At 39.9% G+C, this 20,368-nt stretch overlaps 1 protein-coding gene across 12 annotated transcripts in view; it reads left to right on the top strand.

Moving 5' to 3' along the window:
• Positions 1-20,368, top strand: part of msi2b (musashi RNA-binding protein 2b) — a 235,194-nt gene that overhangs the window by 191,481 nt on the left and 23,345 nt on the right. For 6 of the 12 annotated variants that reach the window (XM_060887826.1, XM_060887830.1, XM_060887829.1 and 3 more), the window contains exon 11: positions 14,117-14,236. The exons of 2 other annotated variants lie outside the window; for them this stretch is intronic. In XM_060887826.1, coding sequence (XP_060743809.1) covers positions 14,117-14,236 — 120 coding nt within the window. The remainder of the gene's footprint in view (positions 1-14,116; positions 14,237-20,368) is intronic. 4 more of the 12 variants (XM_060887831.1, XM_060887835.1, XM_060887836.1 and 1 more) reach the window with 1 other exon arrangement.

Below are 20,368 nucleotides of genomic sequence, written 5' to 3'. Positions count from 1 at the left end.
GAGGTGACATCGAGTAAAATGGGACACGAGGCTGCCTGGGGAGAATGCTCGTGTCTGTTCTGTATTTATTTGCATCACAACATTGCACCTCAGTCCACATCTACATGGAAGACATGTGGAAAAGGCATGGATTTGTTTTCTGGTGTTATTTGTCATTAAAATACAAGTTCAGTCTGAAGTGGGGACTGAGGATTTGTCCTACAGCATTACAGCACAGTATATTCACCCTAAACTACATGCATTTTTTTAATTTTTAACATGTCATTGTCAGTGGCACCTGATATTTATTTTGTCATTAAGTTGATTCTTTAGTAATAAAGTAAAATAATTTAACATTTTCACTGACATAGACATTGGTCTATTCTCACTTTTGTTTAGAGGTTTTCTAGGTTAAACACAAGACCATTCGACTGCATGCTGATAGAGATACAACGAGAATAAAGCTGCGTTCGACTTACCTCTGAAGTACGAAGTCAGCGTGATGTGCATTCAAACTACAAAGTAGAAAAGAATACATAGACACCTTCATGTTTGTTTTTTCTAAGCAACATTTATCTTAACTCACTCTGATCATTGATGTATATTTACCTTTACAGACATAGATTGTGTATTCAGTGGTATAAAATTAAATGAATATGTCTATGTTTATAGATCTAAAGCAAGTACTTTAGACCTAGTGTTATATACAGTATCACTCAGTCAGGGGTGTTTACTGCTGATGCTGTGGGCAGCCATGTTGACTTTACGTCACTGACTGAACTCGGCGGATCTCACTGCTCAAAGAAAGAAATTTCTAAAGCTACACCACTATCCTACTGTTATGAGTAAATTTGAGTTAGTGAGCTATGTTTTGCTGCCTGTTTGTTTTCTCCACCATGTTTAATTTCTCTTTAATGTGACTTGAGGCATCACTGAAATTTATTGTGTGAAAAAAATCATGTAAATTTATCAAAGAATATCGAATATCCCATCGTGAACCATGTTATTTCAACCTAATAATAGACACCCATGGACATCTGTGCTCGCTGAGAATTCTGACTGACACTATGCCAACTTCACTATGCCAATATGCCACTCTCTAGCAGCGTAGGTAGGACTAGACATTCCTGAACATTTCCTGCTTTGTAACGAATAGTTTTCTAGGCTCTCATAAAGCACCCACAGCGTTTTCCTCTTCACATATAACCTTGCACTTGGATGTGAACTATCCATCCTTACATAAATTCTGCTTGTGCACAATGTTGATCTCATTAAATACCCAAAAGGTCTCTTAGGTAAATCCTAAGTGGTACCTAAGCGCGTAATTCTTTCTTTTTTTTTTCTTCACAGTAAATCCTCTTAATGATCAGTACCTACAGTTTATATGGCACAGTATAGTGCAGCTCTCTGAGGTAGAGTATAGAGTGTAGTGTAGAGTCTGTTGTACACATGGGATGATGGATACACCTATGAGTTCTTGTCAGTGTTCTTGGCTTTATGCATCCTGAAACACTGATCTATGAAATGCGCTGTTAATCAGACCCTGCAGTCGTGATGCTGATATATGGCAGATTTTTTTTTTTGCTTTGAGAACCTGCCTGACTAAACTGATAGTACTGATTGAGACTACATCTTGTTGAGAAGTGTATTGTAGATTCATACTTTTCATCATCCAAAGACTCTACATTTCCTGTGGAGCTTTTCTGAAAATGTCCACTTCCTTGTGGAAGTGTGTGAATTACTTGAGCGGATGTGTGATTGATCTAACCACACAAGCTACATGATTGACGTCAGACTGTTGAATTCAGACCAATGTTCTCAGCGGAGTCGAACCCCTGCAGTCATCATTAACTCACTGTGCTCACGCATGTAATTCCCAGAGCTGAAGCCTGCCGAGATGTGATGGGCAGCGTAGTGGCATGTTCAGTGTTGCTTTCACTATAAGCACGCTTATTAGGTGGAGATGTAGACACGAGGCTCTGACATGGCCGTGTTCGCTGCACACGAATGGCACTGTTGCATTCTTGGATTGGAGATCCTCATCACCCAGGTGCAGCTTTTTGTTTTTGATAGCTTGGCAGAAAGGCCTGCTTGAAAGCAATCCAAGTCAAGGGCTTCTGCTGGAGAGGAATGACTCACCTCTCTTTTGCTGGATGAAAAGATGGTTTGTTAAGATTGTGCTGCCTCCCTTTATATTAACCGCCTTCATTCTCTTTAGAGCTAGCCTTTCTTTTTTTTTTTAAATCCATCCCTCTCCTAGTGGCTTTCATAATGGATGAGTCGACCAGTAAAGCTTTTCCTGAGTGTTCCTGAAATAGATTAGACTGTAGTTCACAGCATTGGTTTTTTTTTTTTTAGTGTTTAAATGATGTATAATTGATATTTACCGAGCCATTCTTCAGATATTTTGCACAACCTAGGTATGAATGTTAAACCATTGCAGGTTAAGGAATAATACACACTTAATATGTATCAGATTAATGACTGTGCTGTGTACATTCTGTTATCCTGCATCCGCCCTACTCAGTAATGGAATCGGACTACCCTGAGGCCGAGCCTTTTCATACACAAGTGTCACTGACGCAGACGTGGAACGTAGTGGAGGTTATGCTGGTGTGAGTGTATCAGCAACATCTGCTTTATTGGGTGTTTTTAATACCTCATTCTCAGTGCTTGGTTAAGAAACGGCCACCGACCAATCAGCAGATTTGACAAAAATTGCATGGGAATAACCGGTTGGTTAGACGTGTCTACGAATACACAATGTTTAAAACCCCCAGTAACATTGCTGTGCCTGATACAGTACCATATTATTGTCTCTTCTATACTGAAAATGTTTCACACCCCAAATCATTTCTGGTCAATGTTACAAGATGGAGTACACCAGGGATGACAAATTGTCCCTAGCAGAAGATGGCTACAGCAGTAATAGAACAGTTTCATTATAAAAAACCATATACCCATTTTTATTTTTTTTAGAATTTTTTCTTTACAAATTTTGTTGATAATTATGCCTGAAGGACAAGGATGTCATGTCCTGCCAGGTGTAGGCAAAAAAAACAAGAGACACACTCGTTCTGTATATAATATTATGTTATATTTTTAAGTGATGCAGTATAAACATAATGAACAACAGAATCTCAACTACAGGTAGTTTAAATAAATAATCAATTGGTTATTGCCAAAAATTCACTGAATAATGAATAGTGAATACTAGGATCAGAAATAATGGAAACGTTCCAAAAAAATGGGGGAAATGACTGTTACAACAATTCATTTCCATACAAGAATCATTAACAGTATCAGTGATACGAATAGAATTCTCCATGTGTTTGCACTTAAGATTGCACTATTTCTAAACCCATCTGCTGCCACTTCACTTTCTCCCTCACCCAGCCTTATTTATTGTACTACTTTATGTTTAAATTCATTTAAGCTTTTAAATTCATCACAAAAAGCTACAAAGCACAGCAGATCGCTAAAGCTGTATGGAAAAGTATCTATGCAAGTAAACATTTATCATCATCACAATGCTTCCACCTGCTTAAATTGTGCGCTATGGACATTAATGGTCACTCAGTGGACACCAACACACATCTGTACTCAGCCACTACTAAAATACACAAGGGTCATGTAACTGTTACTATGGCACACATTTGCACACAGTCACAACTGACTGTGCACTTGCACTTTAATCTAGTTTTTCTTTTACATTACTTACATTTTGACCTCATACTTCACACCTACCTCATACTTAACACACCACAGCTCGATGACGCTTACATTTTTTAATGTCGATTTGTGTTTATTGTTTACCGTTGTTGTGTGTTGCTTGTTGTGTCACTACCGATGCAGCTTGGTACGAAGTAATGGCATTTCCTTCTTTTGTATACTGTGTATGTGGAAGAATGACAATAAAGCTCGAGATGTGTTGAGTAATTTGATCAGTCTTAATTAATATGTGAATTTAGTCACCCAGAAGCACAATGCAAAAGACTTACAACATAGGTTTACCTGATAAAATGCCATTTCATGCTAAGAGAGAGAGAGAGACAGAGACAGAAAGAGAGAGGGCAGAGCAGGACGGCTTCCCCTCCAGGGCTGCAGGGTGGAACAGATGTGTCCTTGTTCTCTCTCCAGGCCACAGCAGCCTGCCCATGCACATCCACTGACAGGGCAAACCGGCTGGAAAAAACAGAGAAAAATGGAAAGCTAAATATTGGCTTTATCTCTTCAGTAATAAAAGCCCCATGAAATTGATTGGATGCTGCCAAGTCTCTCCCGAGTGGTGTCTTTCACTGCAAATGCAAAACAATGAGCTGGCATAGTCTATTAATTAACCCACTTAATTAATCCCAATTCTACGAAGTTAATCTCTTCCTAGGGCTTGCTAGATCCACTGCACAGGTGTCTACTTGACATAGTCCTCAGATGGCTCTGAAGCCTAGCTCAGGAACATGGAGGAAGAGGGGCATCATTTGGGATTGCTTGACCTACAGCTAGCTACACTGGCAATAGCATGATGAGTGCTGATGATGTTGATGAGGAAATAAATTGTAAATGGAGCAACGATGGAAAGATTCTGTCTCTTTAATGAGGATTTTGGTTCCATGCTGTTTCATTTAGCATCTGATTTACTAAACCTGAATATAACTTAGTGTGAGCAAATCAAATACAGCTGAAAGACAGGTATTATATTAGCGGAATCCTGTTTCCTCCAGGGTTAGTGGTCCGATTCCTGCGTGTGCAGAGTTGGCATGTTTTCCTCGTGCTTCAGGGTTTTTTCCAGTTTCCTCCCCAAGTCCAAAGACATTCATGGTACGCTTATTACACCTCTAAATTGCCCATAGGGTGTGAATGGGTGTGTACATGTGTGCGATTGTGCTTTGTAGGTATGATATGCCCACACCTGCTACCCTGTACCCTGGGATGGACTCCAGGTGTCCTGTGCCATTAAAAATCTGTGGACTGATGGATGATGTCAGTATTTCAGAATGTTTGAGATAGTCATGACTAATATAACCATGTCAGAAGTGCTTTTATAGACATTCGACATGAACTGCCTTCACACCTCCAATAACAGCAGCATTTACATAGAGACTGTAAAAAATCATTCACACGTACCTTATAAGCAGAAAATAAACTCTTTTACACTGCATTCAACCGAATCGTGAACAGTTTGTCAGTACACCTCATTGCATTTAAGCAGCATTATATTGGACACACAATTTTGCACATTACGTGACAAATTTCAGCTTCACGTATCTTTTACAGATCTGAACTCACAGTGGCTGTAAAGAAACAGAAGTACAGCATAAGCCTGAATTCCTAGATTGTTTCCTCCTAGTTTGCACATGAAGCACTTCATGCAGTACTTATTTGTACATTACTTGTAGCACAAACATTTTCATTGTGACATGAATGACATGACAGCAGAGCAAAGAGATGTTGTCATCAGTGACGCACACACAATACTCAACCCAGTGGTGTGTAAAGGATCAAGTAGCTTTCTGATTGTGATGTAAAGCATGAGATTGAATATAATGTGATGTGTAGGTCCTAGGAGAGTTGCTTCTGATGGAAAGCTTAATGTGGGTTGCTAGGGCTTTATGTGGGTTGCTAGGGCAGGCTCTATAAAAATGACAATAATGCGTTCATGTCTTTACTCCGGTTAAACTACTTTTCAGACAGGATAAGATTTCCGGACATGTGTCTTTTAAGTAATGTTGATGGAGAATATCATTAATGACCGATTTGCACCGGATAAGTGATCTCAGTATAAATCACAGAGATGATTTACAGTGACACACAGTTCCATGTCTGCTACATACATTACAGTATTGTCAGAGAATTGATTGTTGTGAACTTTGTTTGTTGTAGGAAGGACTTGATCATTAATTAGTAGGTCACATGATCGCACCATGCACAGGATGTGGCCTGTAACCTTACTTGTGACTTAATGACTGTATATTATTAGATATTATTATATATTGGATATAATATCTATAGCACCTAAAAGCATCAGCTCTCACACTCATTCTTTAAAACATCATCTAAAATGTATTGTTTTGCATTTTAAAATTAGGTCCGTACTTGGTTTTGTTTTGGTTTTGACTGGAAAGGTCTTTATACTGAACACATACCTCTGTGTGTACAATTGAATGGAAATGGTTTTAAGATTCTGATATAAAGCCGACTTGAGTCTATGTATATGAGCGTTTGAGTATAGTGAGGCTCCTGTAGCAGAAAGTGACCTTATATATTGCCTTGTTTTTTCTAAAGTTCAATTGTAACCTTATCCTTTCCTGAGATGTGACAGTAGCTACTGTACATGTCACAAAGAGTAAAGAGTTTTGGTGTTTGGTGATTTTCTCCTTTGGTTTTACTGGAGATTCCCTAATGGTTTCTCTGTCTTTTTCCATAGAGATGGTTCTGGTTGAAGCTACCTGTCATTGTACTTTCTGTTCATCTTGGATGTACAACAGTTCCCTAAACCGCCAGTGTGCTGTTCTGAAAGTTCACCTGAACACAATAAAAGTGTAAATGCATTCACACATGGATGCAGGTTATGTAACGAGAGGGATTTAAAGGTTTGTCCTTCTGTAAGACCTGTTCTACTTCTGCTCAGGTATCATGATCTCTTGGGATGTTGAATACATCAGTGTTTGACTTGTGTTTCATTATCAAAGCTGAAAGTAAGTTTCCCAATTGGGAAAAGTACTTCTTTGAATGTGTGAACAACTCTGGAGCTTGTTTTCCTAATTAACTGAACTCCCCCTCGCTTGGTTGCATGAGCCAGAGAGGCTGTGTTCATCTCCTCTGAGATAGTCCTTACTGTTGTGATCTGGTGTTAGGATGAATTGTGTATAATTGTTTCATCTGACGAGCAGGTTTGGGGAATGTGTTTGCCTGACTGCGAGACTAAATTGTCAAGGTCATGCATGAGCCGTCCTGCTTTCTTCTTCTGTGCCTAGAGGGCACTAGTGAGAGTTCTCTCTGAATGTCAAGATGCAATGTTTGCCTTTACTGTGGAGAAGAAAGCTTAAGAGTGATCATTACTCTCCCAGCAGGTGTGCAGGTGACTAGGATAATGCTTGCTAACTACTTTTCCATCTAAATGAATGTCATTCTTTTGATGATGAAAGAAAGTGAAGTGAAGGACAGAGTTTGGTTTTACTTCGGATCTTTAAATAAATAAATAAATAAGTCTCTATAGATTTCTATAAAGTAGTGAAACTGCAGAACTTATGTAACTGTAAAATCTTTCTTCTTTTTCCTGAAGTTGACCCCTGGTGCTTAACACGCTGGATGTCAAAATTCATTCGAATCTTAACCAACAGCTGTTCTTTTGCTCAGGAGCAGGCCACAATGACAGAGCCGGGTTAGAGGTGGCACCTTAAACAAGCAATGTTAGTAATCTCATGCACATCTTTGAGATATTTACTTTCGGTAAGCAGATTTACCACCTCAAAAAGAAATTTAGTAAAGAATAGCATTTCCATTGTTTAGAGCATGCTGATGATAACCATGATTGTTGCCTTTATTTCTTGGATGAAGTACTTTAACTCTTGACAACACCATTCACAAGAACTTATAAGATTCAGTATTATTACACTGATATAATACCCCAGGCATCTTAAAAAGGTCCTGTTACTATAAGCGGACTGGATGTCTTGCAGTTTCGGTGTCTTCCATAACGAGCGAGCTAAAGTTCAGAGTAAATCAGAACGATGTCCAGAAGCATACACTATACGATATTAGCAGGTAAGACAAAACTGCCATTACCAAATATGTATAATTGACACGGTTAATCACCGGATAGCAAAAATTATTATTTTTAGCAACACAATGTGCTTTAGATCCTTCTGTTAATGCAGTCAATCAAATGGCTCAAATTAAGTTCTCATTCTGGAAATAATTCTACTTATTAATAAAATATGAAGAACTAATAATCCAATAATAGTTTCCCAAATTAATTTCTCCTTTGGCTTCACCTGTGACTGGCTGTAAATGGCTGTAAATTAAAGCACAAATTAGCAGCAAATTGCAAATGTTCATTAGCCAGATTTAGCTTTTGTGTTACGGGGGACTTGTGGTGCTTTGGTCACTTCTGATGGCAGTTGGCAAGGCTAATTACAATTTATTTTACTGAACAGCAAATAACTAAAGACAATTAGACTTAAATCACGATAACTGTGCAACTAATTGTTAACTAAATAGCTAAACAAAAATGATGTGCTACTGTTATAGTGCATTCTACACATACAGTATTTCTGTTAAGGAGATTAAATGGTAAAAGGATGTGTTAGTGTGTAAAGTATATTGCATGTGAGGGGCTTCCATAAATATCACACTTGCACACACGGCACGAGTGTGAACAAAGGCTTTATTCCGCTGGTGTGAAACTGCCAGGCTTTTTCTCTGTGTAGTGTAATCTGGAGTAATCTGGTCAATCTGCAGAAAAGAAGCTTACAGCCTTAATTTAAAGCTTTCAGTGTTACAACCAAAAATATATTTTTTTTTTTACTGTTACAACCTGAAATTAATTTACAACTGTGCTTGGAACTGAAATTATTTCCTGAATCTACAGACAGTTCCCTATAATATGTGGGAGGAAATCAGCTTAGTTTGAAAATTGCCTACAGGTAAAAAAAAAAACAAAAAAAAAAACATGAAACAATGCTGATTACAGAAGTATTCATCCCCCTTGTTGTGAAACCCCTAAATTAGTTTGGGTACAACCAGTTGCTATCAGGAGTAATTAAATGAAGGTTGATCTGTGTGCAAATAAAGTGTATTTTGATCTCAATAGACATAGACCTGTTCATGAAAGACCCAAGTGTTTATTAGAGACAGACCAAAACAGTTAGCATCATGAAGACCAATGAGCTTTTAAAACATGTCTAGTGCAAATATATGAAAAATGAAATATCACTTAGGGTTGGGTTAAATGGAAGTATTAAATAGAAATTTATGGCACACTCTCAAGGAGGATTTTGGAGTTAGGGTAACTAAGTAAAGGGGGCATGAGTCAGAGAAGCCACCCAGAGGCCAACAAGAGCTATGCAAGATAAGGATGTAACATTAAACGTTGGGGAAACGTTGGGGGTTGGGGGCAAATACTTATGCAAACCTCGTGTTTTGCCAATATTGGTCTGTGTTTATTTGGTGTACTGGTTTAGTTTAGGTTTTAAAGTCGTTTGCTCACACACAAGGAATTTGTTGTGGTTACACGAGCTCTCCTTTACATAGCGTATACATATAAACATAGACAAAGGGTAAAAAATCTAATTAATATACAAAGGTGCAGTTGAGTTCTTTACAGATATATTATATCTGTATATTAGATCCATATAGATCTGTATATGACGATTGTATATGTTGTACATTTATATAACCATAGAAAAATATAATATGTATGATACAAGACGACGACGAATGTAGCTTTAACACTTTAGCAGGTTAGTTAGCTCCAGTGTTCTGTTTCACTGCTAATCCTGCTCTAAAATCAGCTTTGATTAGGCATTAGCACCACATAAAAGGTCATTAAAGCCACTGATATCAGGGTGTTGGGGGTGTCTGTTTTGAAGAATAGGAGGCAACCCATAAGAGACAAGGCTAATTACAATTCATTTCTCTATCTGAACCCAACCATCTGCCAGTGTCAGCCGCTTATTGTCTATTGGCTCTCAATCATGAACAGGCTGCTGTAGCTGAAGATGTGTGTTTTAATTAGAGTGCTGCCGTATAATTATATTTATATTTTAATGATGACTTTGACAAAGAGTTTGAATGACTGTCCTTCATTGTTCACTGAAATGATAATATTTAATTATAATGTTTGAACATGCCAGATTTAGGTGCCTGAGTGGTTTTTGTCTCTTTAAAAGCTCGTATCATACACGTGCGTCTTCTGATATTATTATTATTATGACATTTGTTTTGTGTTTATTCTGCTAGAAGGCTTGTGAGCAGCAGACATGAGGTCAGTCAGTCAGTCTCGAATCCACAAGTTTGTTAAAAAAAAAAATCACACAGCACTTTTCCACCAGATGTTGCAGTTCAGCTAGAATCAGCTTTGCAAATGAACTATTTTAAATGTTGGTGCTGTTTCCACACGAACGATGCTGTACCTTTGCTGTTTCTGTGCTGTGTTGAATTAGATAAAGTACCATCAAAGCCAGGCTGAAGCTAAAAATAGTGGAAGCTATTGACTGGTTACGCAGTCGTCATCGAATTGCCGTGATTAATACGTGTGGTTCTTCAGTCGCTTTCTTTCTCTTGTAAAGTGTGTTCTTTCTGGCTGATTTAACAGTAAGCACAACGGTTTTGTCTCATTATTTACATTAGAAGTACAATCCATTATTTTAGAAGATTATTTTATTTCAGTAGACCAGCCCCCAGGTGGTCCAACGGCAGGATCCCGTGCTCTTGTTGCCACGGCTGGGGTTCGATTCCCGGGCAAGGAGCTCACCCAGCCACTGAAGAGTTAACTCTCAGTACCGGTCTAAAGCCCGAATAAAAATGGGAGGGTTGCATCAGGAAGGGCATCCGGCGTAAAACCTGCGCCATATCTAATATGCAGACCACGTGATCCGCTGTGGCGACCTCGAATAAGGAGCAGCAGAAAGAAGAGAAGATGATTTTATTTCAGTAGGCCAAATCACAAATGGTGTCTTTAGGTGTGTGAATTTCCCTTTTTTCGATACAGTGTACATCTCGATACATAGTATATTAGTATATGACACAGTACAACGATGACAGTTAACAAGGAAAGATTCACTATACTACAGTTCACTATTGATCCAGTACCATTCAGCTGAGCACCGGTGCGGCTGGTGACTCTCAGACTCTTAGATTTTTACTTTTCACTATTTTCCCCCCATTTTTCTTTAGACCCCTCCTACAGATGTGTGACATAATTGTGCTGTTCACCCTAACTAGTGCCCTATGTGCATAGTGTCAAACACTATTTGAGATTCTGCAAGAAAAGGTGTGTGTGTGTGTTTTAAGTAGTTAAGGGCATCAAATGAATCATTTGATTAATTAATCAAACAATCTGAAATCACTATTTGGATATTTGTTGTGCATTTCCATGTTAAGTCAGTAAAAAAATATGAAAAAGTTAAAAAAAAACCTGCGTCTGACAAAACACAAAGAGCTGCACTGTCATGGTGTGAAAGTTCAAAGTGTGCACTGGGACTGAAAGGGGTCTTGAGAGCAGGCAGTTTTACTCTGATGCTTGTTGGAGTGGACAGTCACATATGAGGCTCACAGGACGAGATAGATATCTCGTTTATATACCTGAGCAGCTGAGGGTTAAGGGCCTTGCTCAAGGGCCCAGCAATAGCAGCTTGGCAGTCCTGGGTTTTAAACTTATGACCTATTAATCAGTAGTTTAACTTATTAACCACTGATTTCACATGAGGCATTCGATCACATTTCATTCACTGATTTAAACCAAATACTTGTACTGACACTTTATTATTATTGCATTACTTTGTGATTATGTGAAGTTCTGTTAGGACTCAGCCCGGACTTTTGGCCATGTGCTTTTGTTTATGTTACCTGTCACGTGTCTGCTCCGCCCTTGTTTACTCCTCCCCGTCTTTGCACACCGGTTCCCTATGTATTAATCCTTATGTCTATTTAATAGTTGCCAATGGTGGCGCGGAATCATCGTCAGTGTACCCTCGTCCTTTGTCCAGTCTAGTTCGTCTGTGTTCCTGTTCTGTGTTTATTATTTATTAAACCTATTTATTTGAAGCTATCCTGCATATGGGTCTGTTTTCCTCCTCCCGGTGTGACAAGTTTGTTACCCCAATGTGAATTTAACCCCTAAACTGGGTAGCAAGTAGAACTTTCATGACATGCAGTGCCAGAGAGCTGTTACCTCAACTCACACTTTTGCTGTGCGTTTAATATTTGCGTTCATTATTTCACTATATTACGTCTGTTGCACTCATAAACACGTGCACCACCCCGACAGGAGGAATGTTTAATTGCAGTGGAAAAATGATACTTGATTACGCCACATTAAATATGTTTTTTTCCTCTCCCAGCGCTTCACTGAATATCTGTTCATTAACTCTTACAGATATTTGAATATTAAAATTAGGCAGATCTCTAATCTTAACGTCGTCTGGTGAAGTTACTCTGACTTCTCCACATTTCCACTAAAGATTAAAGTATCGGCACACTCGAGTGCTAAAACAAACTTGCTATCTTTTGCTTGAGCTCAATAATTCCTGGTGTTATTTGTAATTATATTCAGTAGTATTTGTCTGTTTGTGTTTTATGTGGGGGGGCACGGTGGCTTAGTGGTTAGCATGTTCACCTCACACCTCCGCCTCACACTTCCAGGGTTGGGGGTTCGATTCCCGCCTCCGCCTTGTGTGTGTGGAGTTTGCATGTTCTCCCCGTGCCTCGGGGGTTTCCTCCGGGTACTCCGGTTTCCTCCCCCGGTCCAAAGACATGCATAGTAGGTTGATTGGAATCTCTGGAAAATTGCCCGTAGTGTGTGTGTGAGTGAATGAGAGTGTGTGTGTGTGTGCGATGGGTTGGCACTCCGTCCAGGGTGTATCCTGCCTTGATGCCCGATGACGCCTGAGATAGTTCGGATAAGCGGTAGAAAATGAGTGAGTGAGTGTGTTTTATGTGTGGTGTTATGTAACGGGAACGTGACATACAGTAGGTTAGGAGTTGTTGTGTCATGGTGTTTGGTGGAGAAACACTATTACATGCACCCACACATGCCATTAATGTTCTTCATGCGCTCTTCAGATTTAGTCCATATGTACGTACGTACCTGTTCTTTTCCTGTACATCGTAGATGCCTGAAGTGAATTAAACAGCACTTGGAAGTAAGCAATTTATCCCAGATGCCTAATCTGCTAATAACAGCAGAGAGAGACAGTAAAACAAGGAGGGGATGGAGCCAGTCTTACTGGGCCTCCTCACAAATCACCCTTCTGCTCAGCACCCCAGGCCCACCACAGCTATAGCTGCTATTCACACAGCCTGGAGACCAAATTATCCCCCTGACTGATTGAGTTCCAAAGCATAAACCACCACTACCAGCGACAAAGAAAGATTTGCCTGCTTTGCTTTACGACTCTCTGTCTCACTTGCATTACCCCACCCTGACATGAGCAGTGCCAGAGAGATAAATGACTTAAGTGGACTACAAAGGGTTTTGACTGTTTAGCCGTCTGCATATCACTGCTGTGCTGCCAGTGCTGGTCATGCTCAGACTTCAGCCTTGTACGGTTGTGCTCTGGACAGATTTCTTTGGTGTTTAGTAACACAAGTGGCTGTTAGAAGCCCAAAAGCATCTGCTGCTCTTTCTCTCCTCCGCTTCTGTTACGACAAGGTTCTGCGGCGAGCTGTAGAGAGCGTAATTGCACTTCTATAAATAATACCGTCTTACTGCCTTGATTTAGAGTATTAAATAATCACCGGACCAGCGTTTCATAATTCCTTTAGAGCTACACAGCCAGTGGAAAACGATACACATGCAAAAGGCTTGGACAAAGCGGTAGTGAATGTTGTAACAGTTTGTTGAACATAGTATTGATTTTGCAGAAAGATGTTCACGTACATCACTATAGTTAGATTATAGATCTGGCACTTAACTCTCTGTGCTGCACGCTTTCCTCTCTTAACGCCTTAAAGAGTCACACTGGTTTCATGCATTTAACCAGATTGGAAAGCTTTTAAAAATAATGTGTTGCAGTAAAATGGCCATATAAGCAAGCCATCATATCTAAAAGGCTCATCTGCGTTTGTGGCCTTGCTGGGGTGTGCTCTCAGGAGATAAGCACAGAATGAAGACATGGCTATTCATGCAGAAATGCACTAGCGTCACTGTAGCTTGCTGAATATATTAAACGCAGCTCCTGAGACAGGATCGACAATACCCACTGGCAGCAAATCATTCTGGAACAAGATAGAGTTCGTGACAAAGTACTGAGGAGGTATATCTGGATTACACTTACGCTATTTGTCTTCACTGTGTATATATACAGTATATATATATACATACAGACAGACATTCATATAGCTCAGCTTAGCACTCCTTTTTCTTTTCTTCTTCATCTCCAAACTTCGTTAACTTGTCTCACTTGTCATCCTGCAGGCTTTCCTGCGGCGGCATACGGTCCGATGGCGGCAGCAGCGGTGGCAGCAGCACGTGGTTCAGGTAGGGGGGCCCGTGGAAGAGGCGGCTACGCAGCATATCCGCACCACACAGGGCCAGGTAAACATTCTGGCCATATATCTGTGTGCTGGCCGCTCTCTCCATGCTGCTCTTAACTCTAGCCGCCTCTGTCCTCTCACACACACGCGCACATACACACGCACACACACAATTTATTTAGATACAAGCACCAGGATTTTGGAGTTAAGAGAACAGATTTGCTTTATCCGCCTCATCTTCTAACCTACATTAGGTGTGTTTAGTAGAGTTCAGCTTCTAGCATCTGACCTGAGACCAGTTTTGCCTTAAGGCCCAGTCACATTAGTGTTGCATCAGCATGATTTCTAAAGTGAAGTAACAGTTATTTAAACTGAATTTGCTGTGATTAGTGCTGCAGGGGGAATCATTTTCACATGACTTCACACCTGTTCTGTTTCAGAGCAGAATCAGATCTAAGGAACTTGCTATTTTTAGCAGTATGCAGGCATCAGTTTTATATAAAATGTTTCCTTATGGTGATAAATTATTTAGGTAGCATAGTGAATAGAATTACCACCTCACCACTCCTTTGTCCCTGGTTGGATCCTGAGCTCAACCTCCGATCCTCTCACCCTCTCCACATAGGTTTCCTTTAGGATCTCTAGTTTCCTCCCACTGTCCAAAACCAATCCAGTATGTGGACTGGCTATATTTAATTGTTCTGAAGATGTGTGTGTGTGTGAATGTGTGTCTTTGTCTCTGTATGTGTCTGTGTTTGTGTGTGTCTTTGTGCATGTGTGTGTATGGGTGTGTGTGTGTGTGGTCCCATCTACATTGTGTCTTTAATGTTTATAGCCAATTCAGAGAGACAGAAACCATATAAGCGTTATGTCTTGCTTTATCACGCCTAAACTGATTTAGAAAAGTAGGTGTGCATTTATGGACCAGGCAAAAGCAATGTTTTACTCATTCTCGTCTGTTTATAAAGGAGATGCACAGTTTACATTTCTAATGTGACTGTGGCGTTATGTGTTTTGTGCTGGTGAAGCTGGTCATAGGTCACAGATTAGACTTGAGCTCTGCTTTTTCAGTATTCTGTAATCTGCTGTAGATGGAGTGTTTTCCTAACCCCACAGATTCCCATTAAACACAGTCTGTGTGACTGAGCATCTTCATTTCTCATGGTTTTTACTGAGTTCATCCACACTTAATCACTCCTTGCCATAACTGGCTTCCTTGATGCGTCTTTGATCCAGACTGACCAGAATTACTGAGGCTGCACATTTAGCACTTTCTTGGCTGTCCTCCTCCAACTACGGCTATCGATCCAGTGGCCAGATAGCTTAATCAATCAATTTGACTTTGTCTGTTTGATGCGGGGATGCTTAAATAAATAAACAGAGGGAAGGTGGGAGCTGCTAGTGCTCTCCTCACTGGCCTTTACTGCAGCGACTGGCCTTTACCACGGCAGGATGTGATGGCCTTGTCTAATTGGCTGTCAGAAAGTGGGGTCTGAGTGCCAGTTTGATGTGGCCCCGTTATTCAGACGGTTTCAGCACACACACACACACACACAGACACATTATTTCTGTTCTACACACACTCGTACTTACACACACATACACACACTTTTATACACTTTCTCACACACACACAAGAAGCACACACTCGAGTGCACTTCACCGACACCTGCTCTTGAGCAGCCAGCCATCCAGCTTGGTGTAATTCGTAGACAGGCGTAAAAGTGGCTGTGCGCTGGGTCTGCCGGCGCTCAGTCGACAGAGCGTGAGCCAATCAGTCATGCCTCTCCACTCAATCAGACGTGTCTGATTCTGATTAGTGCCCTGCTAAAGCAACTAAGCCTGCAAAAAAACCCTCACTTGCACTTTGCATCTCTTTTACTTTTAAGAGTGTGAAATGCAGCAGCCTTGTTCAGAGAACGCCGTAAGCATTAAATGAGACTCTCATGAGAAATGAATATCTCAGTTAATGCTAACTCTTTTTCACTCGGGAATGGACTTCAGATATGCACAGCATCTCCATTAGAATGTAGCTTACAATCTGCCACCCTCTTATTGTGGTATGGCAGGGCAGAAGATGTCAGGGTTGGGGGTAGCAGGCACTAGGCAGGGTATGCTAGCAGACTGTCTCTCTCTGCTCCTGTCTGAAAGCTGATCGGTAGAACACTCTCTCCATGGCTGCACTGTGACAGAAACCGGAAAGCCATTGAGACAGAGTGCTGACATTTAACGATGACCTTTTCACGGGACTTCATCATCTATTACCCAGCCGATCTTAGTGCCAGGATGAATTTATAAACTCCTGCTGTGCATACATTTACAGCTAGGTGCAAGGCGAGATGTATTTGTGTGGGCTGTTTGTTAAAAGCCAGTCACTCAGTACCAGAGCTAACTTAGCTTCGAGCACACAGTAGACGGCTCCAGCAGAGTCGGACATGGTCAAACGTTGGCTTAATAAAGCTTCTAAGCAGACTCATTAAGGAAAACTTTTAGATCTGATACCTCAAATACTAACAGCTAATGTAGTCACTAGCTGTAGGCTAGCAGTAGGCTAGCATCTATTTAGATTTTAAATATTTAATAAGATTATGAACGTGTGTTCACGCTAGGCTTTTATTTATTTATTTTGATTATTTTTTTATTCTCCCAGATTTTCTCCCTAATTAAGTCATGACAAGTTTCTCCCCATTAAGCATGTCTCCCCTTTCGTACAAGAGCTACCAGGCAGGGAGGGTGAAGGCATTCACGTGAAGCCAGCTGAATTCATCTTCACGAGCTGCTGCTCCTGCAGTGTTAAGGTGTGGCGTAAATCGCTATCCACCCACTTCCACATGCATACACCAGTGATTGGCTTGTGTCTGTGTGATTGATGAGAGTGTGCCACATCTCCCACTCTGAGAGCCCTGACACTACTTTCCTGAGCTCCCAGTCATGGACTACTGTGGCAGCATCACGATTCGAGTTTCTGATCTCCAAATGATTTGGCAAGTGCTTTTCTATCCTCTTTTTAAGGAGACAAAGTGGAGACTTTAACCATGATAACGCTATTACAATCGAGTTCTGCCTTGTCTCTGATTCTTCCACTTAACAATTTAACTATGTAGATTACAATCAATACTAAGAGCAAATTTATTTGTTAATGCAATTTTAGCAAGAGACCTGCCTGCTTGGCTTTGGAGAAAATTAGCTTAGCTTAAAATTAACTTTTTTTTGTGGGGTTTGCACTTGCTTTCTCAGCTATGACCTGATTGATTTAAAATGATTTAAAAAACAACAACAACAATTTGTTATTCAGAGAATACTTAACCTTCTTCTACACTTGAAAGTGTTGGCTGTTATACTGCCACCTTGTGGCCACTTTGCATTGGCCCACATGTAAAATATCAAGGTTGAGCAAAGAACACATAGCGATGGACTACGTAGATTTAAAGAACGATTCTTTAGGTAACTCTTTCTGTACTGGTTTGTTGTGATTCCATGATTGAGGAGCTGGAAAATCATATCACAATCCATGAAGACATTTATATACAATACACAACATGCAGCAGCAAAACAGAGGGACATATGAATATCTGGTCAAACTGATTTTGTTGATGCTTGTATTTAATATCTAAAAACCTTACATGTGAACATTTAAGTTGTATTAATTTACTTTTAGGTTGTTATTATTCCAAAAAACAACAAGATTTTTTTTAAATATCATGATTAATATCACAGTCTAGGTGATATCTCAGAAATGATGCCATCATACATCACAATATTGATCTTATATCATATTGTCATGTTCCCCAGCCAGAGCAAAAAAAACAAAAAAAAAAACGTCCAACCATTCTAAAGTGTCATAATCCATCTTAGACAACATCTCAGCTTTCTTTCCTGACAATAGTTGGTTCTCAATTGAATAATAAATCTGAAAGTACCAGAATGCTAGAGATTATTTTTCTCATTTCTGTGATCTTCAGGAAATTTGAATGATGCAACTTCCATCTGGAAAATTCCAGCTATTTCATAGGAATGAATGTGTTCAGGTATCAAGGCTGAGTGCGTCTACAGTGTACTTTCATAACCTATCAGGGATGACTCGTGGAAAACGGACAATTCAAGCATGCATTTGTCAAACAGACCCACACATTATAGCAAATATAATATTTAACCGATCACATTTCAATATCTAGTGCATTTGTACTGACAGATGAAATACTGTTTTTTAAAAGTATGTTTACTAAGATATTCATTTGAAATATGCTCATAGGGATATTTTGCCTATGTTTAAAATGTCTGTAATAAGTAATATCAGTGGAATACAAACAGCCCAGTCATGGAATACAGGATGTAATTACAGAACAGCTGGTTAACAAGTCAGTATTAGCTAATGTAGTCAGTCTTACAGCTAAACTGTCCTGTACAGAGAGGTCTCTTCTACACCAGAGCGTCTCTTGACACTCACATTAGAAAACATTCATTTGATTCATTCCTTCCGGTCGTTTGGCTGGTCAGCAGGAGATTGGTCATGCACTGATGCTTGGGGACGCCACAAAGGGCAAATCAACTGCACAAATCTTTCAGAACTGACCAGAAAACTGCATGCAAACTTCATTTATAGGCTAAGATGTAGGAGCTGACATGTTACTGGTGTTTAATAGGCGTTGAGCTGCTGGTCATGTCTCTGCTGTTTCTCTCTTGCTTGGTTTGACTCCCTAGACACTCTGTCCTGCTCCTACGCCAGCGGAAGGTTTGTCTTTCCTCCCTTTCATCACACCTTCTCAAAAAGACACACTACCACTTTCTCTTTGTTTATTTGCTCATTAATCATTCGTTTTCCTGATTTGATCATACTTATCATACAAATTCTTATACTTCTCTCTCCATCTTGTTTTCTAAGTCATATTGCTTTTTTTGCTTTGCGTGCACTTTCCAAATAAATGTATCTTTCATTTATCTTGAGTTCATTGTCTTGTGTTCTCTCCAATGTATTGCATTATCCTTCATTCTCTTATCCTTTATCTATATGGTTCACACCTCCTCTGCTTGTTTCTGACCTATCTGTGACACTGACTTGACTGCATGCATTATTAGCAGTGGGCTTGTTAGAAGTAATGTAGCTGTAGGTCAAGTAGGTATTGTCTGAAACCTAGCGCTGGATAAGGTATCTGTGTTTTAAAATGCATTAGAAATCTGCACGGTAGAAATATTTATGCTTTCCTTTTGCATATGCAAACCTTGTCCTTTACCTAGAGACTGATAGCATGACATTTTAGTAGAAGAAACATTCACCTACAAGACCTTTACTGTATTTATTTTTTTTGCTTGCTTTTTTTTTTCTTTCCACTCTTTCTTATACAAGAGTGCAGCCATGTTTTAACGCTGCGTCTTTTAGACTGTTACATTCTGAGCTAAGCTAGAAGAGGCATAGTGGAGCCCTGCAACCTTTCTGAGGGCCAGCATGCTGGAAAAGATGAGTCACAATGCAGAGGTTTGCTCGATGCTGTAGATCTGGTGTAGATCCCATCTGTGTGGGTTGTGCTGTTACCCTGGCTGAGGACTGTAAAGAAACCGGCAACCCTGTCTCTCCCACACACACACACACGCCCGTATACACACTGCTGTGGATTAGTGGAGCACAAAACTGCTCCTCGTCTTACTAATTTATCTCTAATTTCAGACACTGTAACCCTGTTTTGGGTGTACAGTAAAATATTAATATTCTGGAGAAGTGTGGATAAACTCACAGTGTTTTCTTTATGCATGAAACTACACAAATGCACACCCACACACACACACACGCAAAATAATATGAAATGAAATACCTAGCCCTGTTTTTGAGTATCCAAGTATTTCAAATGAATTTTACACTTTCATTTGTGTAAAAATGTTGCTGTTTATAGAAGAGCTTAGAAGAGCTCTTGGAAGAGCTAAATGTCCACGCAATATCACATTCATCACTTACTCCTGTCCTCATAAGGACTTGTGGTCCCTGTAAACAGGTAAATACATGTCCACACACTGGGGATTTCTCAGACTAGTCAGTTACATTCATTACTTGCCAGTGTGAGGATTATGACTAGTCAGGGCAGGGGAATAAACAGTTTTGTAGACAGTTAAGCAAACAGATTAAATTTACTTTGATGGTGTGAAACTGTTTCAGACTTCGATGAAGACAAATCTACACAGCTCCACACGCTGTCAGAGACAA

Source organism: Tachysurus vachellii, chromosome 15 (assembly GCF_030014155.1).
Source record: "Tachysurus vachellii isolate PV-2020 chromosome 15, HZAU_Pvac_v1, whole genome shotgun sequence".
Lineage (NCBI taxonomy): Eukaryota > Metazoa > Chordata > Actinopteri > Siluriformes > Bagridae > Tachysurus > Tachysurus vachellii.
Note: the sequence above shows the minus strand (reverse complement) of the source record. Positions and strands in the feature narration are given on the sequence as shown.